Source organism: Columba livia, chromosome 1, assembly GCF_036013475.1.
Source record: "Columba livia isolate bColLiv1 breed racing homer chromosome 1, bColLiv1.pat.W.v2, whole genome shotgun sequence".
NCBI classification, from domain to species: Eukaryota; Metazoa; Chordata; class Aves; order Columbiformes; family Columbidae; genus Columba; species Columba livia.
Genome location: NC_088602.1, coordinates 147,452,815 through 147,478,810, shown reverse-complemented (window position 1 = coordinate 147,478,810; position 25,996 = coordinate 147,452,815). Strand labels below are relative to the sequence as shown.

The 25,996-nt window shown below is 39.1% G+C and overlaps 1 protein-coding gene across 36 annotated transcripts in view; it reads right to left on the bottom strand.

Moving 5' to 3' along the window:
- The window catches only part of CACNA1C (calcium voltage-gated channel subunit alpha1 C), a 492,189-nt gene that overhangs the window by 135,069 nt on the left and 331,124 nt on the right, over positions 1-25,996 (bottom strand). For 18 of the 36 annotated variants that reach the window (XM_065036455.1, XM_065036462.1, XM_065036245.1 and 15 more), the window contains exons 8-9: positions 18,349-18,452; positions 11,433-11,605 (exon numbers count right to left, since the gene is read on the bottom strand). In XM_065036455.1, coding sequence (XP_064892527.1) covers positions 11,433-11,605; positions 18,349-18,452 — 277 coding nt within the window. Of the gene's footprint in view, positions 1-11,432; positions 11,606-17,868; positions 17,973-18,348; positions 18,453-25,996 lie in introns of all 36 variants that reach the window. The other 18 variants (XM_065036483.1, XM_065036259.1, XM_065036269.1 and 15 more) reach the window with 3 other exon arrangements.

Genomic DNA, 25,996 nt, shown 5'->3' with positions numbered 1-25,996 from the left:
TGAATCCATTTAAGAAAGTGATGGGCTACTCAAGCTACCTTGTAGTCAGGGGCAGGGAAGGTGGAGAATGCGACTGCTTCCCAAGGAAAGTTCTGCTAATGTACCTCTTGCATCCCTCAGCCTGTCCCGGTCTCTTGGAGGCTTCCCAGTTTGACCCCATCCCACACAAAGCTCTTGGTCTGGGCCAAGGAATACAAGGTCTGGACCTCAGTATTTATCTTTCTTCACAAGAATCTTCAGGTTATAATACATAATACATCACAGAAGAAAAAGAGATAGGTCGATAATTCACAGTGAATACATGCTTAGACCAAGGGGTAAAAAAACTCAGAACAATTTCTATTACAGTTGGTCCTATTGCATTCTTCTATCTACTAAGAACATGTTTAAGACACTCTGCTTACAAGATCCATATTGAAGGTTCTAGTTGCACTAAATTTTTCCTCCATGTCTTTGGATTTTTGACATCTCACCTGGGATATGCCCTTCCAACTATCACACCACAACAGTACAAGCCCCAACTGCTATTTTTTATCTGTCAGTCCACAATGAAGGTATTAGGTACGCTGAACTGTCTAAACTGGCATCAGGTAAGTGTGTTTAGGCAGTTGAACCCCATGTATACTCGTTTTGCTTTCCTGTAAAAAGTACGTACACATACTCTTAATTTGAGTATATACAGTCCCAGGCACACTGTGGCTTTGATCTCAGCTGGCATTACTGCAATACAACTAATTCTCATCCCAAATAATTTTTCTAACTCCAAACACATGTTCCATGTCCCTCAGCTGCCATTACTGCATATCACAACCTCTCTCTTAACAATTCTTCACACCACATTAAAAAATCCTCAGAGTGTCAGCGGCTATCAGTCTGGCTCATCAATGTTTTCTTCTCAACAAAGAGACTCTTAAGGCTCCGTACGCAATGACAGCTGATTTTCAAACACTAATCATGGGTGATTCTCACTGATTGAATACTCCACAATTTTAAATCCACTTATAAAGATTTAAGGGCACACGTTAGGCATCTGAAAAATTACTTGGAGGTTTGTGGCATGTCTTCCTAAAATTTTCTGTGGAGATCCTGGTACTGAATGCTTTCTGTGCTGTTCTAACCAGGGGAAGTAACGTTCAGTTTGTCAGAAGGTATGGCAATGGCAGTTTTCTCACAGACTGTTTCCTCTAATGTCTTTTCTTGAGAAATGGAATCACGGTGTCAGAGGATAAATCTTGACAGCTTCAAGAAGTACTTCCCAACAGGGCAGACGGAGATAAATTTATTTGCAGAAAGGTGTTTTCCCCAGCTACATAAACAATGGATTCTCTCAAAAGCTTTACCTTCAGAGATATTTCTCTGTAAAATATTAGTACTATAAGAGGATTCCTACATAGACATAAGTCTCTCTTCCAGCAAGCAAAACAGAGGTGTTATCTCACCAGACAGGTCTTTGCTAGGGAAATAGCTTTTATAGCAGATAAACTTAATGCCCTATCAACATTAATGTCAGCTTCTAAATGCTGTAACTGGTCACACATCACTGCTGCTGCAGTTCTCACTGTAATGTTGTTTGCACTCCAGGTTACAAGAACCAGGGAAAGGAAAAACTGTAAAAAACTGTAAGTTGGACAAAACAAGCCAGATCCTCAGTTGCAAGAGAGTGAAAGAGTGTGTAAATCCCCACAAACCTTTTTCAGTCTCAGGGGATGTTGTAAGAAGACTTTTTATTTCTGAGATATGAACTACGGCAGCCTGGAAGCTTATCTAATTTATGTAGCTTTTGAAGCCTCCAAGGGAAGTAAGAATAAAAATTAAGCCTGCAGGCAGAAATTAGCACAGTTTTGGAGTTTACTCTCCACAATGCCCTCCCTTCTTTCATGCAACAGTAGTAGAAGTGGCACAGAGATTTGGTAGATGCTCGTTGCAGTGACCCTTTCAGGGTCAGTTAATTATCTCAGAGCTGTCACTATGCACCAGCACTCACTCAAGAAGCTGGCTGCTGGAGTCAGACACATGCCTGAATTCAGCCCACCGCCTCCAAACTGAAGAGTTACTCTGCTCTGCTTTCTAGACATGCTTTTCCCACTTCACCAAACAATATCAGGCCTTCTGATACCATGTTGGAACAAATTAATGCAGAATTATAAATTGTAACATTGGCCATAGCTTTGTTCTGAGGCTTCCTGAATACCAGCAGTTCATTCTTCTTTTGGTCTCCATTCAAACGAAGGAAACAAATAATTTTCTCCATATTGTGCTTTGGCACAAAATGCAGGCTTGAGCTAAACTGCTTCCACATCTCATTTCATTAGATGGGATTTACCTACCCTCAGCAGTAACTATGAGTAGAGAAGGAAAGGAAGGAAGGTTTTCAAAAGGTTGCCTGCTTTTTGTTTCGAGATCAAAACTTCCTTTCAGCCAGAAAGAAAAACTGCGAAGCTCTGAAATCTACAGAACAATGAGCCTAAATGCTGCTTTTTGATAAAAGCTGAGTCGTTAAATTATATTACTAATAAAACAACAAACCTGTTGGTTAGTTTACACAGAATGAACCATCCACACATTCAGGAGAACAAGAAAATTGTATCTATTAAAGTGATCAAGATGGTCACTGTGAATTCTGAGGGAAGGAAATAGTTCAAAACCACGTCATCAAACCAGTAAATGCCTTATATGTTACAAACCAAGGTCAAAATTCTGGTCTAGAGGGCAGAACAGAGGTGTGAGATGTTCTGGCACTGACACTGAGTGGGTGGGTGACCTTGGAAACGTCGTTTAGCCTTTCTGTGCCTTTAAATTAGGCAAAAGAGCCCAGAACAACAAGTCACATGTTGGCATCACAGTTTTGTTGACACTGATGGAACATGGGTCAAAAGTGGAAGCAGAATCACTCTAAATCATCTTTCTTTTGTTACTTCACCTGCACAGAAACCTACACAATGAAAAGGATGCTTTTAAATAGCAGCTTTACTTCTGTCTACAGCACTGAATATCATTGCCCTAGGTACTGTGTCACTGCAGCTACCTACAGCATCACCATGAAGCCTCATAAATGCTTTCTCATTCTTTTCTTATATATGTGGTTTCCCATTTTTAGGATATAAAAGTTTGTCTGGGTTCGATCCCACATTTCCTTAAGTACAGGTATGGAAGCAAAACCCTTGTAATGACAGTACATTAAATTTATGCCACATGAAACTGTATTTTAGCCAGTGGAATTAGGCACTGGGAAAACAGTACTAGCTGAACTATTCAGTCCTGGTAAGCGATTTCAGATTCTGAATATCTCACGCTCTCCCTTTGGTGGATGACAGTTACACAATATTGAAGTAATGTGTGAGCACAAAGAAGTCTCTGGCGCATCAAGACCTCACATCAGGCAACATTTTGAAGTGCTGACACTTGCATGTTTTGTTACTGACCTCAGATGAAACAGATTGAGGCCCAAGTCCTTACCCAGGCAAAATCCCCAGCAACTTCAGTAGGATTTTTGCCTGAGGACTGCAGGAGTGATTCAGCCCAATGTGAGAACTAATGTCCCAGAAGATTTTTTCTAGGCAGCATGCTAATTATAGACTCAAACTTGACATCTGTAGCACAGACCCATACAGCATTTTGCAACCTGAGCTTCTCTGTGAAGATGAGAACAACCACACAACAAAAACAAAGCTGACATTATTTACAAAGATCTTTTAGTAAGTGTCATTAAACTGTAGTGTTTATATTAAGACCAATGGATGAGCTACTTCAAAATATGGCAAGGTAGAAAAATGCCGCTGGAGCTGTTTTCTATAGAGCATGCATTGGGCACAGCATACAGCTGGGAGTTGTTGTCACTCGTGTCCAAGCAAACCATGTTCTGGATCCTCTGAAGCTGGGTACATGTAGGCTTTTTTTCCCTGAAAAGAAACTGGAAGTGCAGTGAACACCAAAAAGCAATTTTTTCGTCCTTCTGTCCCCAAGTGAAAGAGAATAAATCACAGCTCCCTAACTCCTTGTGAAACACCTATCAGGTGACCTTGTGAAATACCTACAATTGTTGGCACCGCAGCTAATCTTTTCTTACCAGATGATTATTTTCCACATCAGTGGACAATGATAAAAGTAGATGACATTGTGCTTTCTTCCTCTTTAGATGAAGTTTTGACAGACAATAAATCATTTTACAACACCGGCTTTTATTCCCTTGTATTTATGCATAGAAAGCAAAATTCAACCAGGTTGCATGTCTCAAATGAGCTTGTATGATGTCTCAAACCACCAACTGATATCAGAGCAACTAAATGGATAAAGGTTTCATTTTCCAGCCTGTGACTTTCACAGCTTTTGCTTAGATGATCTTAGATCCCATGCGAGCACCTTGTGTTTTTTCTTAATTGCTTCTTGACAACAAGCGAAAATCCTCATATCAAGCTGCACGTGCCCATCAAGAGGTTCTTGCCCATGTGCCTCCGTATGTATGTGAAATACATTGGACAAATTCTGCAGATGAAACTAGAATAAATCAAGGTGAACTGATTTGCTGTTAACAGACAAGTTCAAGTGTGTTTCAAGTGTGTTCTGTTAAAGAAGAGACAAAAACTAACTCAGAGCACCACCTTTTTGCTTATAGAACACAAAGATGTGAGTTTTATGGCAGTGATGATCAAGACTGAATTTAAAATAGACATCTTGTAAATATACTGTCTCTCATTTTCCACTTTGATTCTTCCATGTTAATTCCCTAGCTGTGCATTTCCCTATTAAATTTCATCATATAAAGTGGACCAAGAGTTTTTTTAGGCCACCCTGAGATTTTAGCCTGTAACTAAGCCTTTGAAAATCCTGTCATGTACTTTCTGCCATTATCCCACAGCACCATGCTTTTTTTCAGGATGAAAATAATAAGCTACTTCCTTGTCAGTACAATTGAGCACATGATTCAGAGGCCCCAGAGCAAGCTAACATATGAAATTACTAAATGTAAAATTTGAATAAATTGGTCTTCTTCTATCTTGGAATCCTGATTAGATCTGTACACAAACCAGCTTAAAACCACTGACTTTTCCAAAGGGTGCACAGCAGTCAGTGACAACTTTCATTAAAGTCAATGGAAAACATTTGGTACATAGCCTCACCGAAGCCAGCGATGTCTCCTTCTGGTATAAAAGTTGACTTTGGAAAAGGAAGTCAATTCAAGAGAAATTGGATAGATGAATCCTAAAAAGCAGGAACTTTTAGAGAAAGGTGGTCATGCTTTTATCCCTGTTATATAATAAAGTCAAATTACTCTTGGAGCTCTTGGGAATTAAACCTTGTTTGTGTAGAAATTACTGAGGCTTCTATTTCTAGAGTTCTCAAATTCTTCTCTTCTCTTGTTTGAACCACCAGCTCCCCTGTGCTCCTTTCTGGCCCAATGTTCACAAGCACAAAGTATTTTGATGAAATACACAGATTTCCCAAAAGTTCTAATGGTCCAAGAGGTCCCAGTTTCTCCTAAAAGTTTTAGTTTGGCAGCTGAAAACTTCCTCCTTGTCTCAAAATAATTTTTCACCATGGGAAGACTCTCGTTAGCCTGTGTTTAAATGCACTCTACTGCCTAGTCATGACTAGTGCTATTCACAAGTAACACTGGTTGCAGAACTGAGGCAAAATCTGTGGTCCACCAGAAAGTTAGATTGCAGATGATTCCTTAGATGCAGTGAACTCAGATGTTAACAAACTGAAGGTGAAGATTCAAAACTATTTCTTTTTAAACAGCTTAGGTTTTTTACATATTTTAGAACCTGCCTGTATTTCTGTAGTTTTTCTCTTCAGTAGGGCAATTTCTATTCCCACTTTAACTGAGGCATAAATCTGCACCTAGAGATAAACCTCTGCCCATACCTTTCATTATTTAATGTACTGTATGAAGTATTGCTATGTGCTTTTGATAAGCAATACATTGATTTGTACTGCTTTTTCTGCTGTGTTACATGAAAACCTGATTGTTTACAGCCATCAGTCCCACTACAATAGACCCCTGGAGTATGATTAGAGTTTAAATTTTTGTAGGGTAAGCTACTTGCAAATCAGCTCTTGAATTTACAGTACTGCCTTGGATATGACTTCACTAGAAGAAAGAGTTGTCTTGAATCACAGAACACCTTTTTAATCAGATTCCAGGCCAAATAGTGGGCTCTATAACTCTTAGAGACTCTGTTGACATTAATGTGGTCATGTGTTGCAGATGGCAGCACCAGATAGGGCAGAAATAAAGGAAAACAGAGGGAGGGCAAAATCTAAGCAGTCAGAAACATAAAATTACTTCTCCCTGCCCATTCACAGCTTTTTTCTGACCCCAGTGCAGTCAAAAGGAGTTTTGCCAATTAATTTCAATAGGAGGAGAATCTGGGTTGGATTGAGGTTTCCTGCCTCTGCCCACAGCAACACAGATGCATTCCAGACCACTCTCAGGAAGGAAAATAAAGGGCAAATTCCCAGTTACTGTGGCAACTGGAGGACAGTTCTCTTTGCTATCATATAATTTTGAAATTCAGTAGCTGTTTTGTGCCATGACATGTGTCTCCCTCCACTGTTGAATTAATGTTTTCTTCCTATGTGGAAGGCCTATCAAGGAAAGAACATAGAAGAAAACCATCAACACAAACAGCCCCCAGAAGCCTTTTCACATTTCCCACCTCACATCTGCCATAATTGCAAAATTGTGTTTGCAAACAACAAGGAAAAATAGCCTTAAACATGCACTTCCCAAAATGCAGAGGATGAACTCAGTCTGTTCTGTGAAAACCCCTCAATGCATGTGAGAGAAAACTGGTAATAAACTGCCTAAGAAGAATGCCCAGACCTCTGCTATGGAGAGCATCGGCTAAAGGCTGCATAGATTGTCCAGCTCTGGCTGCATTTCTTTTCCTTTCTCACCCTTTCCTCCACTAAGATGCTCATTGTTGTAGTCCCTAAACTTGCTGACCATTTCATTAAGCACTGTAAACACACAGGTAGACTTAGGACAAGGTTTGACAGCTTCAGGAAAGCAGTGGCATATACTAAATATGATGGATGATACCCTAACTGGCATAGGCAGACAAACCAAATGGGGATGCAAGTGAATCTCTCTTCCCTTGCACTTCATGTTCTCTGCTCTACAGGTGGCAGTTCCTATGCGGACAGGCATGCAGCAGCCTGCTTTACAGAATAGGAAGGTGGCAAACCTGGCTTTTCGGCCAAGGACAGAGACTGGAAACATATGTTTTCTGTGTTTGGGATGATTCAGTTTACGTAGACTACCTGGGTCAGAGCCTAGATGGTGTAAACTGCTGAATCTCAGAGTTTACATTAGCTGAGACTATAGTTTAATAAGTATATTTTAATTCAACTTCTGAACTTTTCTGATATCCTTTATATGAAAATCCAAACTCCTAACCTGCAAATAACCTCCAAGGAGAAATACGATGAAGCAAAAACTGATGTGATTTCTTTGAAGTAACAGTGTGAGTCACTGTCAGTTCATGCAGAAGCCCACATCTCCTGAGAATTAGTGCAACATAACTGATGTAAAGGCAACCTCTGAAGTTTGTTGAACTAAAACAACAGCTTTAGGAGGTCTGAACTGCCCTGTGTACTTCAGTGAATTGTTATCTGAAAGGCTCAGGACTCACACCTTAAAAGTCAACATTATTACTTAATTTGTCACTGAACAAAGTGTTCTGGAAAGGGGCAGTAACACTCTTCTGTGAAGTTCAGGATGTTGTGCTCGAGAAAGAAGACAATGAAATTTGAAGATTACTCAAGGGAGAAGCAGACTGAAGCCACATATGAAGCTCTTTCAGCAAGAGCTAAACACAAGAAGACAAGGAAGACATTGGACTGTCAGCAATGCAAGCTCAGCACAGCTAGTAGGTGGGATTCAAATGTCCTGGGGACAATTAAACCAAAGGGATTCCTGAGGCATTTACAACCATGCCTGAGCTGCACCATCTGTCTCTTATAGTTTGAGCTTGTTTTGTAGATGGTGTTTGGAAGAGAATTAGTATCATCTTTCTCCCTTCAGTTTAACCCTACTGGTGGTTAACTGCTGGCATGAACGCCAAAATATTCAACACAGTAGATAACACACACACACAAAAAAAAACAAGCCAAACACCCTGTCACTTACTCATGGCAGCTTTTCTGTGGTATTATCTTAAGATGACACTATTATAATTAAGGAAAGGACCTCAACTTCTCTTTTTTATTTCGTTATACAGTGTTCATTCAAGTAATTTTCTAGCAGGTGTACCAAGCCCCAAGAGCAACACAGCTGCAATGTGACTCAACACCAGAGGAGCAGACAGGCCTTGTCAGAGCTGGTTAGTAAACTAGCCTCCAGCACCCAAGTTGGCTGAGATGGTTCTGCAGAAGGTATGTTCATAGGTAGCAAGATAAGCAAGATGTGGAAACGCACAGGTAGGTACAGTAAGTATATCAGGAGTTTCTTCCCAGGTGGCATACATGACAGATAAGCATGCCAAACAGTGAAGTGAATAGGACATCTTAGGAGAGGACATCTGCAAGCTCTTTGAAAATACATTCTCACTTTTCACCTGAATAAAGGTTGAAATTCAGAAGTATCAATAAATACAAGGAAGTTTAAACAACATGGTACCTGCAATTGTGCAAAAGTAAATTACAACAACCTACTGGAAAGGAAAAATGAATGTAATTTATGAAATACAAAGGACCAGAAGGTAAGGTTCACAACTCTGCTAGATGCTGGCATGCATCCAGGTGTTCTGATTGGCTTTGGGGTTGGTGGGGGGTTGAAACACTGCTCTCTACCGTCTGTATCCAGAGGCTGTTTGCTTTCTTACCGAAGGACGGCAGCAAAGAGACCCTCTACTTCCACAGTCAAAAAAGCCTGTGGTGGGAAGAAGGCCAAGGTACAGCACTGGATAGCACACCAAAGGATTAATTTGGCATTCATAGATGCAGGCCATAGGTGCTAAGACAAATACTGCTATCAACAGCGTGCTCTAGATGGAGCACACACGTCAGAAAAACAGGCATAGAGTGACTCGTTTGCTTGTCTCTGCTACTATCTTGTGCAGAGACTTGTCAACATGACCACCTTTCTTCACATCCTGAGCAATTCCTCTCAACGAGGCGTAGAATCATAGGATGTCCTGAGTTGGAAGGGACCCACAAGGATCATCAAGTCCAACTCCTGTCCCTGCATATGACAAACCCACAGTTCACACCATGTGTCTGAGGGCATTGTCCGGTCTCTTCTTGAATACCACATAATCTAATTACTGTGTAATTCCACTGTATAGCACTATGCATTGCAGATATCTGTTCCCAAGCCTGGTCTGTCATGTAACAAAAACTGTTACATGAAGCCACAGTGTCATAGAGAATGATATGCTCTGTACTTAGGGACTAGTTTGCAACCACTGCCCTTAGACCAGACACTTGGGGCCAACTGCACTGAGGACAGTGTATTAATTTCATTAATAGTTCAGAAAAGAAATGGGTAACAAGTCAGTTTGCTAAGAGTATGTAATTCTGTCATTAACAGCCAATGGTGAGAAACTGTAGAGAACTTGTCAGATGTAAAACGACTGATTTTATAAACCATGCCTTACAAAACTCGCCTTATTAAACTGAATAGGAAGAACTCAAAGCAACCTGAAGATTTTTTTCAGTTAACATCATCACCCATAAAAGGAGCTTATTAGCTCAAATCTAGATTGACCCCACCCCACAGCACATTCAATGAATCTACAGCTGACACATCCCAAAACTCTTATGTCACCATTATGTCTGTATTAATTGAAAAGGTAAAACTTCAAATCTGCTAGTAACCAAGGCAGGTTCTCATCACACTACCTTAGCAGTATAGCTACACTTCTCTTTAGGAGGCAGGTCCCTAAAAAGAAATGTGATAAAAATGATCCAACTCCAACTGAAGTTAAGGGAAAGCCTTCTGGTGACTTCAGCGGAGTTGTGTGTCAACCCAGTCCTTGGCCTCCCCATTCAGATGACATAAGAGTAAATCAACCAGAGACCATCACAGTGATGTTTTTCTTTGTTTTAAATAGGAAATTCTGTCTACAAATAAATTAATTTGAATCACCATACATCACCTGCCATGTATTACATGGCACAGAGTAGCAAATTTTGTCCATGAATAAGAAATTAATTTCTGAGTGATTACTGAGATTAAATTGTGTAAGTAATCTGTATGCCCTGTGAAGCACCAACATAAAAATAAAAATTTGGGGAAAGTCTGAGCAAGTTACCCTGGTGACCTCTTCAAGTCCAGAAACCTGAGTGTCATGGGTATCACCTGATATTAATGACCTTACGATTTCTTTTCTAAAGTAACTTAAATTATCTGTCAGCAACAAGGAGGAGAACTTCCTCCCTAAAAGATCATGAGCACCTGATACGAATCGTGCCTTATTCTTTAGGCACAACTTTACCATGTCCAGTTTTCCTGTTACTAGAATATAAATTTCTGATTGGATCATTCAACGGATTTTGCTAATTTGGTAGGATGGGAGATGTCCAAGGAAATGTTTCATGTTTTCCAAAACCAAACTAAGGAAATGCACATTTCAGTAATGAAAGCAAAGAGTAGAGCCAGTGTTCATTAATTGTGTAACTGTCTACAGGTTCCAACTCTGACATTTCCCAAGTGTGGGACCTGCAATGGCAACTGCTATGTGTTTCTGAAATGTTACATAGCCTGTGTTGGTAAAAGAGGAGGTGGAAGGAGGAGATTCAATGCAGGTAATGAAATGTGGGGAATCACTGTTTATTTCAAGCCCTTCCTTCTTCAGGGTTTCTAATAAGAAGAGATAGTTGGTGAATTCTCACTTTGTGCAAACATCTTCTCAACTCCAGAACAAAAGAGTAAGAGATAATTCCCTTACAAGAAATGTCTGAGAGCTTAATTCCAGCCTGGCAAAAGCAAACACAATGCCACTGATTTCAATGGAGTTACAGATGGCTCACTTAATGTACAACAGAGCTGATTTGGCCCTTCTCCCATACTGTAGCACTGATTTACCTAGAAACCTTTGCTTTCTAAGTAATTAACCATGTCTCAACAGCCTGCAACACTGAACTGCAGTTAAATAAATTAACAGAAGACAGATGTATATTTTTAAACTTATCCTAGTAGTGGACTTCTAACAGCAAGTGTTAATCCTTTTCCTGTTTAATATCAGGATCTTCCGTCAGTAGCACAGACAAGAAACTGAGGATCTGCACAACAATATCAAATATTGTACATGTGTTTCTCCCATAGTTTCCTACAGAAATTAAACTGGAATCATGTATAAGCACAGTGAATGTCTCAGGAAGATCCTGTTCTTCTTTATAAGCCATCTCAGCACTATAGCAGGTGGGCACAGGCTCCCTTGCTAAAAGCACAGAGAGACAGAGAGAGACAGAAGAAAATTGCTTACTGTTTCGAGGCTTCTCCTCATCAATGCCTTCATCTTCATTTTCTGGGTCAATATCTTCTGCTTGAGTTATCCAGTCTAAGTATCCCTTCAAATCCTCCTCTAGCTGTTGCTTTTCCCGTAACTTCTGGAAATCGCCCCGAGCCTTAGCCTTCTCTCTTTCTTTGGAAAACTCCCTAGCAAGAGGGAGGGAGGGACAGGACAAGGGCAGAGGGAAGGAAGAGATTGAAAAACAATGGGTTAGACTGATTTCCATTAGAAAGTCTCCACATCCTGTGTAGCACACCCAGCTTTCTCTGTTCTTTCAAGATGGACACAAGAATGAAGTATCCTTGCTAGATACACATGTAAAAACAGCTGGAGTGCCCACATTTTTACCAAAGCTTAGGAAGAGATGAATATCTTTTTTTATTCCTTTCATTCTCAACATTTGATTGACAATTCAAATAAAACACATATGTAACATTTATGTACAATACCATACAGTTTCTAATATTCTTTACCACTTGATAATCTCCAACAGTTGTCCATAAATACCTATATGAATAATGATTATTCGATGATGAACTGTTTGACAATAGTCTGACATCTGGAGAGGGAGATGGTGGCTCTAACTTTTAGCCAGGTTTCAATCTGTTCTTGTGATTATACGTGCCATCATAACTAAAATGGGCTAATTGTAAGTGCAATTAATGGTACTCACAATTCTGTACACAATTATGGGCAATTTCACCCACAGTACTGGACAATACTGTTGAAAAATCAGACCTCAATGTGTTACTTCAGACTTTCAGTATTCAGGGCTGTTATCTGACATGAAACATGTTTTTCAAATCTTAAATTGGGTAAACGAACCTGACATATTTTACCAGAAAGTGAACTAGGGTAGACATTTGATAGTTTTGTGAAAGACTACTATTGGGAATATAGCCTTAAAATAGAGGGCATAGGAATAAGTATTTTGTGCTGCTTAGTTATGAAACCGTGTGCTCATTTTGCCTTCTTTTTGCCTGTGGTGCCGTTTTTCCCTCTCTTTCAGAGACAACTATACTGCATTATTTTTTTCTGGAAATGCTGACCTACCTCCGTTTAGAGATTTTCATGTGGTTCTAGACCAGGTTTTAGTGCTTGTATTTTAAAAAGTAAGCTTAATGATTGTGAAAAGTGCTGGCCCAAGAGTACTTAAGCATTAAGTCTTATACTTGCTGAAACAGATTGCTACACAAGGCATGCACAGCAGATAGAAATGAGAGGTGCAGTCATTCTCTCCAATGTATTATCCATTACCCTTGCTGATGACTGTCAGCAGTGACTGGATTTAAAAAATGAAATAAAGCTAACAAAAAAGCCCCAAACCACCTAATACTTGCCTTAGGTTTGCTCCTGAAAAAGAAGAAAAGAAAAGAAAAGAAAACTACTACTAATTTTGGTGGGATAATATTAGGATTATGAAAATCCTACCCAAAATGTTAGTGATATGTGAAGTGTCCTGAAGCAACTGAGGTGGAGATGAGTTTCTAACAGTGATGATGAAGTACTTCACTTCCCTTCTGTTTTGTCCAAAACGCACTGAAAGATTTCCATGTACTTCACGGGCTTTGGGTCAGGCTTTTATTATTATGAGTTCTGCACGAAACCAGCACTGCAGCAGAATGAAAGTAGGATGATGCCTTCATTTCAAGCCAAAATATGTGACAAAGTATGCTTATGTGGTCATCACCCTGTCACAATGCCCTAAGGTAGATCACAGTCAACCCTGGGGCAAGACTTAGTCACAAAGCAGAAACAGCTATTGCAAGCACAGCAAGAGTGAATAATGTTTTTTTTTCTCAGAAACGAACAACTCCCCAACAATAAAAATTAAAAAAAACTTTAAAAAGAAATTTTAAAAATTCCAGTCAATACTAGTTTTTTTTTTTCTGCTTTGATTACATCTTTCCTCTGGGTCAGATGTAGTGCCTTATCAAAATTAATGAACTGATGATCTCTCAAAAAAAGAAGTCACTGAAGAAGCCTTTATTATTAAGCCTGTTTGGTAAACCAAATCCCAATATTTCAATTTTTGGCTCCTAAAATGGTATTTTAGACTCTAGAACAAATGGGTCCAATTTTGAAAGGGACTGAGCTCTCAACTCCAAGTGAGAACTATTAGCTTTGCATGGATTTAACTTGAAAGGGCTGTTTTAGAAACCGAAGTGGAAAACATCATGAAACAGCCCAGCTTACAGAAAGTGAAATTCCTACTGTGCACTGAAGTGGATCATTTATGTTAAATGCATCTAAGCTTTGTGTCTACTTGGGTCTTCTTAGTCCCCACTTACTGTCTCTCCCAGATAGGACTTGGGCTGGGCTGAGAACTGACTAAACCAGCGTGACATTTTAGCTTGCTGCCTTTGCACTGACTGTCTGCACAGGAGGGAACTTGTTACCTAGCTTTTTAATAGCACAGCTGAAAATACTTTGGTCATCTAGTCTAAATGATCTGCAGTTGCACATCTCTTTCGTCTGTACAGTCTATGATATTCCACATCTCAGATGACTCTACAAAGAATATAACTTATTTAAATTATCTATTCCTATGCTCTACTAACATTAAACCACCAAGAACAGGTGGCTCAGGAAACTGCTTGTGCAATTTAAACCACATCCCATGTGGAATGCCAGCTTGTCTTTGGGCAAATGTGGTTCATGATAAAGAATTACTACCAATGGTCATTTACCATCCCAGGTGAAATGAGTTTGTGACCTCAGTCCAGTTCCTATTGCAGGCAGGTGTGCACATTACTTCTGCCACCATCACAGCTGGCAATAAATGGTCATTGTTTGCAGTTTCAGCAGGGAGGCCAAGGACCAAATAAGCTTCCTAATGGAAATGCCATCTTGAGTCTGGACGTGGCCTTTTCAAAAAAGATTGCAATATCACATCAGGATAAGGTCGACAAAGGCTTTCAGAACTACCGAGCAATCTATCTCTTGTCAGTGAACAAAAGAACATCAGTTTAAGAGTCAGCGAATCTAGTTGTTTTTAGCAGAATTCAGTTTGTGACACTTCCCTTTGCCTCTCATAGGAAATTATAAGACACACCTGCCAATGGTAATACCAAAAGCAGAGTATTCTGGAGAGATGTTTTCTCTGTGTGGGGTTAGAGTCAGTCAAGATTATAAATATAAACATCCAGCTCTGTACTCTATGCTGTTCCAGAAGAAAATTTCTTGTACCCATCCTGATGATGAAATGTAGGTAATTCTTGTCTATATTTGATCTCAACATGATTCATTCCTTTTAGAGGAGTCATGGAAAGAGAGCCAAACAGCAGAAGTCTAGCTGTTCAAAACTCTTCCTTACTAATAAAAGTGCAATGCAAGGCTTCAAACCTCATCTACCCTGACAAGTACACCAAGTAATGCGGAGGTTGGAAGAGGAGATGGAAGACTGAGCAAAAGTCTTGAAAATCCACAAAAACTGCTCGAGGAGGAGATACAACAATAGACAGCCTTCCATTTACTCTTACTTCTTCCTTGGCAGTAAGAGCATCAAAAGCAGCCAAATGAGCTTTCCAGGATCCTCTCTAACAAGAAGGAAAGGCTGTTCTCCTGCCTCCATGAGAAGTAACTAGTAACTAGGTAACTGCTTGTTTGGCTTGAGTCCTGTGATTTGGATCACTGCTAGGCAAAATACAAAAGAAATGTGAATCAATATGCTTAGGTAGCAGCTCTGAAAGTTGAACCAATACTGTCCTTTTTTTTACCTCAGTAACTGACTGAAACAGAAAACACAGATGTGAACACCTCTGGTCTTGAGAGACCTCTAAGAGGGACTTCACTATTCACAGTAATGATCCAAAATCCTTTTGCATGGACTTCAGGAGATGTACTGTGTGATCTTCTGGCTGGGTATTTCCTTTGGAATACATTTATATTGGGCTCAGTGAAGACAGGAAGAGGATTATAGCTCTACACATAAATAATCTGTCATACTATTTAGTTTAGCATGTGACTAGTAAATTCACCAGAAGGACCATGAATGGATGACATACCTGAGGAAAAACAAATTACAGATGAGCTCCTTAGGCAGAGCAAAACTCAGAATTTGATTTTGCAGGTGCAATCAAAGTGTCTTTGTGAGTACAATTAATTATACTTACGTATTCAGAAGTGATTAAAAAAACTAAGCTAATCTGTCATTGATGAAGTCTACCTACACAACATGCTCGGTGAAGTTCATGGAATAAATAAATGGGAAGAAATCACAGATGCCCAGAATGGATGTACAAGGATACCCAGGAATACTGCTTTTTATCTACATAGAATGCAAAGGTGGATCATCTACATAGATCAGGCTAATAGCAAGTCTCTCAAAAAAGCTGAATCTGCAAAGTGAAGATACTTTGCAACTCAGCAGAATTTAGAACTGCTTTAGAAAGTTAATTGTTTAAGAACTGCTTATTTAGTCCAAAGAAAATTTGGAACATTTCTCCCACCATTTCTGTGGTTTTTTTTTTCATGGATTCTTAAGCTTCTTTTTACTTTTCTCCATTTGGGAAAAAATTTGCAGAAACAGTGCAGCTGTCATAACACTGTGAATACAGCCAGAAAGAGTGACTCACAGCTTAAACAAGGTGAACTTAATCTTTGATTTCAGTTCTCTCTACAGATTGTTTCCATCTCTTACCACTAGCTGTGGTGGTCTAGCTGCAGTATTGTCAGGAGGTGGAAAATTGAGGCCCCAGCACACTTTCTTGAGTTGAAAAATGAAAGAGAGGGGAAATTAAATTCTTAAATACGTACAGACACAAATCTGAGTGTGGGTAAATTGAATCAGCACTGCTTCAACAGTATGCACTCCACAGGGCTGGGCTCACAGGCACGGTTCATCCAATTAGTTACTATATAATCTTTAACGATTATCTTATATGGTTCTCGAGTGAACTTCTGATACAACAGATCACTTTCCCTCTGTCAGCTAGTCATCATCCTCCATTACTGCTGACATCCTCACCTGCTGATCAGAGTATCCACTTGGAGAAATGAGTAGCTTATGTTTTAAAATTGTACCGAGACTATCACTCTCCAGATGCCCAAACACAGACTATTGCCTCACACTTCATTACCGGAGATTTCTTCCTTCTCCAGTTACTGCTTGGAAACCCTTCTCTCTGCATCAGCTCTCTTCTGCTTGTCTCCTTCAACGGAGCAATGAAGACAGTATTAACACCTCCTGTAGATCTGCTTATTACCTGTGCCTTTGCAGGATGGCCAATGGTGGATCTTCTTCTCCAGTCCTACTACTGCCCCTTCCTATGTTGTTGGCCCAAGTACTGAGGACATACTTTTTGTGAGGCATCAAGTTCTTTCTTCTGCTCAGAGATCATTTTCCCTCTCTTATGATTAAAAGACAGGGGACTCGGGGCTCAGGCAACAGGTACATGCTCTGACCAAATTAATTTAGAGCTCATTAAGAGGCAGGATGTCAGAAACAAAGAGAAAGAGGATGCATGAATGTCCTCATACCATATTTATCCAGGTACACAGAATGGCTGTAGGCACCCAGTCATGCCCAAATATGGAATTAGAAGCCTAATTCTAGGAGAACTTAAAAAAAAATATTGCGAGGAATGTTTGCTGGCTTGATTCCTCTGATTATGTGGCTCCCCAGGTGCAATAAAGTTTTCAGCTACTGGGGACAGTATCAATTGTTTTTAATCAAAGATACTAAAATGATGCTTTTCAGTGATGGTTATGCTGCAGAACTGAAATACAGCTAAATGTCTAGATGCCTTAGGGTTGCATAAACACCAGAAGGAATTATCCTGCTTCTCTCTTAATCCTTAGAAAAGGTCAGAGGGAAATGACCTTTTCTCCCTGCGCCATGCTAGGCTTGTAATCTGCACAAGAGTTTCTTCTGCTTATTGAAGAAGAAACGTGCCCAAGACACTCTCCAGGGAAAATGGTCTCCCATGAGACTGGGCTTTAGAGATACTAAGCAATGTGAAAAATTCTCATGTGAGAAGACATAATTTGGCAGAAGTCTCATCCCACAAATGTGAAGTGAATTGTTTCATGCTCTCATTCCTCCTTCAGTCCCACTGACTCTTCCAGAGATTTTACTGTGATCCCCTCCTATGGTGAATGGTGTGCTTCACCCACAGGGGAGCAAAGTGTTGTCCTCTTCCCACAGAGGACAGGTAGAGCTTTTAGGTAGAGGAACATGTTAAAGGCAAAGAGTTGTCTCATATTGCTTTGATTTAGTCAAAAGACTCCTTCCATGCCATTAGGAATGCCATATTTTGCTAGTGGCACAGCAACAGCCTTGGGCTTTTATTAAGGCTCCTGATATCAACCTGCCACTGCCTGTTGTTTTAGTAACTGGAAAGTAGGAATAGAAATACAAATTTAAAAAAAATAAACAATAATAAAACATTTTCCTGGTACTGCTTACCCGCTAAGTACACCGAGAACCAAGTTAAGTACAAAAAATGACCCTATGATGATTAGTGTAACAAAATAGATCCAGGGCCAGTCCCTTCCTATGGCATCATTGACCTGGAAGAGTGGAATGATAATTAGTGAGACAAGCTCAGATTCTGAGCATTGCAAGGCTCCAGCCAAAGAGATCCCAAGTCACCAGCAATAAGATTTTCAATAGCCAGTTTTCTGGAAATTTACGACAGGTTAACGTTAGCTATCTGTAATGCCCTGAGGTTGAATTTCTTTGTCAGACAACAACACCTTGTTTGTTACCTGTATTGTTATTTGCAATGTTTGAACATTTTTTTTAAAATATTTTAAATCTGATGTGAAACTTCCTCGGATTCAGATTTTTAATTCCCCTGAAAGAATCCTGGTGACAGGGAACAACCCTTATTATGGAGTCTTGCCCTATAGCATTGGAAAAAGGACACCAAAACTGTCAGCTTACCCGCTCAACACACCAAGAACCAGATTTAGAACGAAAAAGGATCCAAAGATGACCAGACTGACAAAATACACCCATGGTAACTCATAGCCCATAGCGTCCTGCATCTGGAAAGATGAAGGAAAGTTAGAAGACAGAGAGGGAAAGCAGAAATGATCAGGCAAAGGAACAGATGGAAAGGTTTGTAAACAGAGCCTGTAGTTGGTTTACACATAATCATAGCAAGTGTTTCTGTATGTTCTTTCTGATGTGACTTTGATTGCTTTTTTTTCCTCTAGTGGTTTCCTTACAAGCAGTGATTAATATAAGCTGGGATATAACCATGTGCCATACTAGCACTTTGGATGCTCGGAGTTGCAGACTGTCAGTTTCTGGACTTCACACACAGCACCACATGGGTCCACCCAACAACCTCTAAACTTCTATTCTAACCACTGCACATACATGTGATTCTTTGCTGCCAGTGAAAATATCGCTGTTTTTTTGCCAAGCACTGCCAGAGTGTGTTGTCAAATCACATTTACTTCCCATCTGTAGCATGGGTACATGTACCTTAGAGGGGAGCATGTAGTAACTGTGGGCAAATATTAATCTTTCCCTGGCAAGGCTCTGGTCATCTTCACAGTTTCCCACAGTGAGGGCAGTGGCTGTGTGCTTTTGAGGAAGATTCTTTCAAGGCCCACCATGTCCTGACCTGTTCAAATGTTTTCTAAAGCTTTCTCACAAACTTCCTTTCTCCCTTTGAAGCATAGATCTCTCCTTCAAGATGTGATTTCTACACAACTGAATACTCAGAGGCTTTGAGAAGGTAAACTGAATGACATGAGCATAGGTCTTGCTTTCACACTATGATACAAATCTGCATTTGAAGCAGGCAAATTACTGTTTTAGCACCAGAACCTGTATTACGTGTAGAGCATTTTGTATATATTCTAAAAGCATCTTGTACATAAACACAATTTTATCTTGAAATCACCTTCACAGGTCAAAATATTGGAAAGTTGTTGAGTACTTTAATAGAATGTCACTTTCATGAAGGTATCAAAAATATCAGTCTCTTCTTTATTTTAATGAACAATTATCTCCTGAGCCATACATAACCACCATCTCTTTCTTTAATGATGCTAACATTTTCAGGAGCACTACCAATGGTTTATGAACATAACTTGCAGACTTGAAAGTACCTAAAATTATAAAGCAGCCCAAGTTCATTTGTTTTTCATGCTTTTGAAAATCTTATGTTGTCCTCTCCTTCGAGGAAAATTCACTTTGCTTTGCAACCTAAGCATTTGTTGTGATCACAGAAGAAATGTTCTTCCATACATGGGCACTGAGACACACCTCAGGGGTGGCAGTCTGACTCAAGATTCATAGCAACTCAGGAAAAGAATTTCAGACCTTCAGTAAGACAAGGCAGGAGAGTAGCACTAACATAATCAGTTCTTTGTGGATGGAAGTCTGTTACTGATTTTTCCTTCAAAGTACTGTCACCAAAGTCCTTATCTGGCAATAGTCCACAGTCAATGGGCTGATCCAGAGCTCTATCTTGGAGCTCCTTCAGCTGTGACTGAACTAAAGTAGACTCATTAAAAAGTAAACTCAAAGCATGCCTCTGTGAAAACAGTTAATCAGCTCCCTCCTCACAGGATTAATACATTTGGTGGTCAGAAGTGGGGGCCTGAACAACTCCCTTCAGGAATTCAGGAGTCCCTCTTTCATACCCTAAGCATATTATCCAGTTTCCCTTTGAATAAATGCACAGAATTGTTCAGTTGGTTTATAAATAATACTGATTATTCTTTATGTTGGCAAGCTAGATTTCATTCCGCATGACCAAAAAGTAGACACCTCTAGTGTGAAACACATCAGTGCTTTATAGAGAACAAAACATCATGGTGAATGAATATGGAAGCAAATATTCACCTGAAATCACAGAGGAGAAATCAGGCAGGCAAAACGTAACTACCTAAGCTGGAATTGAGTAAAGAAATGAGACCTAACAAACTCCCTTTTCTGTAAAGAACACCACTACCTATAAAAAGCAATCCCCACAAACAGGAAGTATGGATGACTTTGAAAAACTGTTAGAATTTACCAGCACAGGCACAATGATGACATGACTTCCCTCTAATTATGATAGATGGTAATAAATAAGCCTCGGCTTATTTATCTATTTATCTATTATCTTATTTATCTATTTATCTATTGACAAGTCTTTTTCATCAGATGGAAAAGCAAAACTTTGTAAAGCTGTGGTATTAGTGAATCCTAAATAGCAAATGCCAGGGTGCAGGGTACAGAATTCAGGTGCTTGTCCTTTTGTACAAATCTGTCATCGAGAAATTTCTACAAGGCAAGAAGCTTCCATCATGGCCAGGTAAAACATATAAAAAGACTATAGCGTACTCTGGCTATTCCCAATGCCTGCACAATTGCATAACGATTGTACAAGCTAGCATCAGCACAAATTAGTCCTGAAAAACAGACCTGCATTCTGCTACAGCAGAGCATTTGGGACTTCTCAAACTAAACATTTCGGAGGTCAGCTTTTCATCTCCTTTTTATTGCCTAGTCAAACACGTAACAGAGAGGCAGAGACAGTCACAGCTTCTCAAGAAGCCATCAGTATTTATCAGGCAACTGAGTACTTACTGTCTCTCTGTTGCTGGACTCCCTATGTTTGGTGCTCTCATATCTCATTTTCTTTAGTAGAAGACGAGATTATTTCACACATTGTGGGACTGAGCCACAGGTGACATAACCTGATATAACATCAGGTATTTGGTAAATAGTGTTTAAAAAATCCCTTTAATAGGAGACAGTACATTGTGAGCTTACTATTTGCTCTTGAACAACATCTGCAGGAGAAATGCAGAGATACAGGCTGCCTGGCAGAAGTTGGGGTAAAATAAACATACAAAAAACCAACAAAAAAACTATTTACAGATTTCTTCAGAACAGCAATAGCAACATATCAACATTTTAGAAATACTAAATTCTTGACTAAGATCACATCATTCCAAATATCTGGAAATGTTTCCTTCAAAATGGAAGTATTCTAGAAGTCCAGGATAGACTGTCCTTAACTAAACAATGCTCTCCATAAAATCATCATTAAAAACGTTGCACCTGTGTTTGATTGAAACTGCTTACTGGAAACTTATCATCATTCTGTGAATATGTAGCTATTAATCATGTGTGTATGCATAAACATGGCCTGTTGACCACAGCCGGAGGTTTTTTCTGCAAACATAACTTAGGTGGTACAGTTGATTTTCTCCTAATTATGCTATTGAAGTGGAGAAGCTGCAGAGGGTCATGACAAGATCAGAAGGAGTGTTACCATTTACATACTACTGAGTGCAGAAAATGAGATGTGCAGCATATATTTTGTAGTGTTGTCTACAGTAAACACAAGAGGGTTCAGTTATAGGTTACCTTTCTAGGACAGACAAGTACAACTCCTGATACACAGTTCAGCTCTCTGGTCACTGACTGTACTTCTTCTCCCTGAGTGCTTCCTATTGTCAATAGGAATCTCAACAGAAAAGGTGGATCATCTTCTATAACAAATATACAGTTCTGAACAAAGACTATGAGCGTAGGTCTGAATTATAATATTCCAGCTACAGTAGTCAAGGAGATTGCAACCTCATATCAACTTAAGCACGTATCAGACAACTGTTAGGCACAGCACTGGTTGGAATCTGCAGATTGTAATTTATGGAAATAATTCTGCTTTCTGAGTCAAACTGCCTAAACTTTCTCAGCTCACATCTCAACACAGCTCACTACTCTCGAGAGTGAGAAAGAAAATTTCTGAAAATTAATATGTCGTCTCTCAGAGACCTCAGAGATAAGGGTCTTAGATTTCTTCTCATGTTCTCGTACATACTCTCTCTGGCACTGTGGGGACATAATTTTGGCTTAATACGCTTCAGCTTTCCAACCTGCAAAGTGGGATATTACCTTGCCTTACTGGGTCCTGAAAAGAAACCACTCAGCATCATGATGAGAAAATGGTATTTCAGCATATTTGAGGTCTGATGGACCTTGTGTACTGGGGAAGAGCTCTTCCTTTGTCAAGCATCCTTAACTGCTACAATGACTATGGTGTTTCAAGCTCCAGTTGAAAGACTTTCTCTCAATGATACAGATAATGTCCTAGAAACAACACCAAGGTTTTTAATTCTGTAGTTTGCTGATTACAATTACAACCAGCAGTTTCAGTAGAGGCCAAAGAACAAAAAGTCTGTTTATTTCTATAAATAGACCTCTGTGCCTCTGTCTTCTGGGTCTTCAGAACTAGGTGTAGACATATTAGTAAAGTCACAGGAGATATGCATGTTTTACCTGTTTAGAATTTTTTTTTTTTTCCCAGGGATAATAGTCTGGCACATTTTGCAAGTATCTCATTCACTACACGGGCATCATAGTTCAAAGATAATGTTAGAGGCATATTATCTAGTAAGATAATGGTTCAGCACCACCAAGGACATAGTGGAGGTCTTTCAGTCTCTTAATGGAAGGAGTAGACACAATTCACTAAATTCTTCTGATTTTACAATTCACACATCCACACCCTGACACTTTGTGCCACACGTCTTTCAAAAATAACTGAAAGTTAAAGAAAGAGCTTAATCCATCACAGAAGAGCAGCAGTCACTGGAAAGCAGGAAGGTCAATTAAAAAATGAAGCCTGTCTTGTTCAGTGTACAATACTGGAGAGCTGAAGCTTGATGGAAAGTTAGCTAGGACACCAGGGCTAGTCTTCTGTTTCTTGAACGAATGGCTAATTGATTTCTAATTACTATTGAATGTTATGATAGCCTTCTTTAAATACAAGTCAAGTGCTTCAAGTATTCTATAATGAAGCGTATAACCTTTCATAGAGTAACATTAATCAAGAAGAGCAGAGTACTCAATAAAATTAAAGGGCAGTAAATCTGGAAATTTTGTGTAGAAATGCTATTTTATGCAGCCTACAACCAATCTGTGGAATTCACCGCCTCAGGAGATGATCTGGCCAAATGTAATGGTTATGGCCAGTAGCAAAATCTCTAGCTGAAACCTAGCTGTAATGATATGGGGAAATCAGAGAATACTGGGAGAAGGACTCAGCAGAAAGAAAAGGCAACACTAAATAGCCACTAAGTATACGTTCCTGCTTGAAGTTTTCATTTTGAAAACCAGCTTTTTCAGGAAAAACACTTTCATGACTTTAAGGATGTATAGAAATTATTTCCTCAGCTTAGATCAAAGATCAAGAGATCTTCCCGACAGACATGGTTCAGGTGATATATAAAGGGCCATGCATACACTAATGTGAGATTTAGATATTTATTACTGATCAATTACTAAGTAAAGAGGTTTGGATTGATATATGAATTTTCCTTTTCCTCTCCCTCTTTCCTTCTTTTCCCGTGAACACTTGGGTGAATGCATTTCACTCACACGTACTCAGTGAACTACAACTTTAAACTTCATGTTAAATGACACCAGAAACATTTTTTTTATAGGATGACACCCTGTTTTGCACTGTAAGGGAAAAAATGCTTTCCCTAAAATTTTTTAGTTGGAACTCAGGTATAAAAACAATTAAAATAAACAGAGGATGGAACTTCAATATTCACAGCTACAGCTCTGTTTACAATGTTAAATTAAAAAAAAAAATAATCTACATTATAGACAGTAAATCCTACATCTTAGGGAAGGACTATGTGCCCTAGAGAGGAAAATACTCCTACTCTTCAATTATTGTTTTGGCTTCCATTATATTTTCACGGTACTTTCATGATACTTAAAACTTTGTTTTGTTTCTGAAACTTCACAGACTGATTAAATGCCTCTCATTCATACCATCAGTGAACAAAAAAGGTCTCATAAAACCAATGTAACACTTCAGAAGTAATTAAGGCAGGGTGAATTTCCAAGAAAGTGTCCAGGTAAATTTGTATAGTGAAGAAGCAAAACTTCAAAAGAGTCATTTGTTTATCTTTACTTTTGCTAGATAGATTATGTAAACAGAAATAGCTGAGGAACAAAATATTCCTCCCAAAAGAAAAAATGGGTATTGCTGGCAGCATCTAACTAACAACTGTAACTGGCAATAGCACGACTTTTGAGGCTGCTCTGCAAATAGAAAAGAAACTATTTGTTCAATGAATCATTCTCTGCTGGTTGACTTCTCAGCTGCTGAGCTGATTTTGTCTTAGGAACAACTTGGCTCTGCAATACTTGCAGTCCTTGCCTTGAAAACTCTTGCTAGTAATCAGAGAAGCACAGGACTTTCGATGCGAAGGTTTGACTCCTTTCTCTCTCATCTTCTCCTTAAATATCTAAGGACACCTGAAAACTCTCTCTTTAGTGGTCATGCTCTTAAACAACTCTTAAGTAATTGGACTGTGACTACTGAGATCACAACACAAATAAACCAACCCCAAAATTTGCAAAAATTTAGAATTGTTGGTTGGCTCTGGTAATAAATCTTGCACACTGTATTTTTCTCTGACCTCTAAGCAGCACACTGCTTGTGTTATACTGTTTTTTTCATGCAATACTTGTGATAAATACATTAATTATTCCCCACTGTCTTTAATATTGCTTTTAATAAGGAAGTTACTCATAGTTATTCACATTTTCTAACTTTTTTGCAAAACTATAAATGCTTGAAAGAAGCCCCAGAAATCTTACAATGAGGGGGCACAAAACTGAAGGTACAGTAAAAAGGCACAGAGTACTAAAATTGATTTCCTGTATATGTCAGGCTCCATAAGCACTTTTTCCAACCTGTGGGGTAAACTATGGGATTGCTTCTATAGCATTGAAGTCCTACATGTCCTGAATCTGCTGATCTGTTTGGAGCCTCAATGATGTGAGGCTGCTGCATGTCATGTCAATAAACATATGAAAAGAGAACATTTTAATGTGAGAAATCCCTAGGTGGTCTTCACGTACACCTCAAGTAAGTCCATACACAGCATGTATCCATCTGACTTCAGCATTTGCAGAAGGAGCAAGAAAAGGATCATGTTTCCTGTTACCCATCATAAAGCTGAATTTAGACTTCATGCATTATTATCCTAAGGTTGAAGATTCCACCTTGCAGATCTTTCAATATTTAAAATCTCATTAATTGTCTTTGCTTGGTTGGTTTTTAATCCAGTACTCACATAATGTGCATAATTTAAGGCATACAAGTAATTCTGTTGAAGTCAATGGTCAATATTATTGTTACCAGCAGAAATGAACTAATATGCTTTGCTTGAATAGGATGGGGCTGATTGGGAGAAGTATATAATAAGGAGCTCATTTTCTGAAGTTCCCTGGGAAAAATTAGAAGTTTAATATACATAATGACTAAGAAATGACAAAGAGATATAAGCATTTCAGTCTAGACGTTCTAGTGCATCACAAGAAATATTATAATTTATCTCGTGACCTGAAATGATCTTTCAGCCTTCCTGAGCCTTTAAGACAGGTGATAAGAAGCAGGAATTTAAGGTCTCAGAGCTGATTCAAGACAAAAGGACAGAGATGGGAGAAAAAAAATACAAAACTCCAAACCTTCTTATTAGCAAATTGTAAACCCTAAAATAAACTAGACTTTCTTTTATGGTCTTAGGAACAATGGCATAAAATTGCTCCTGAA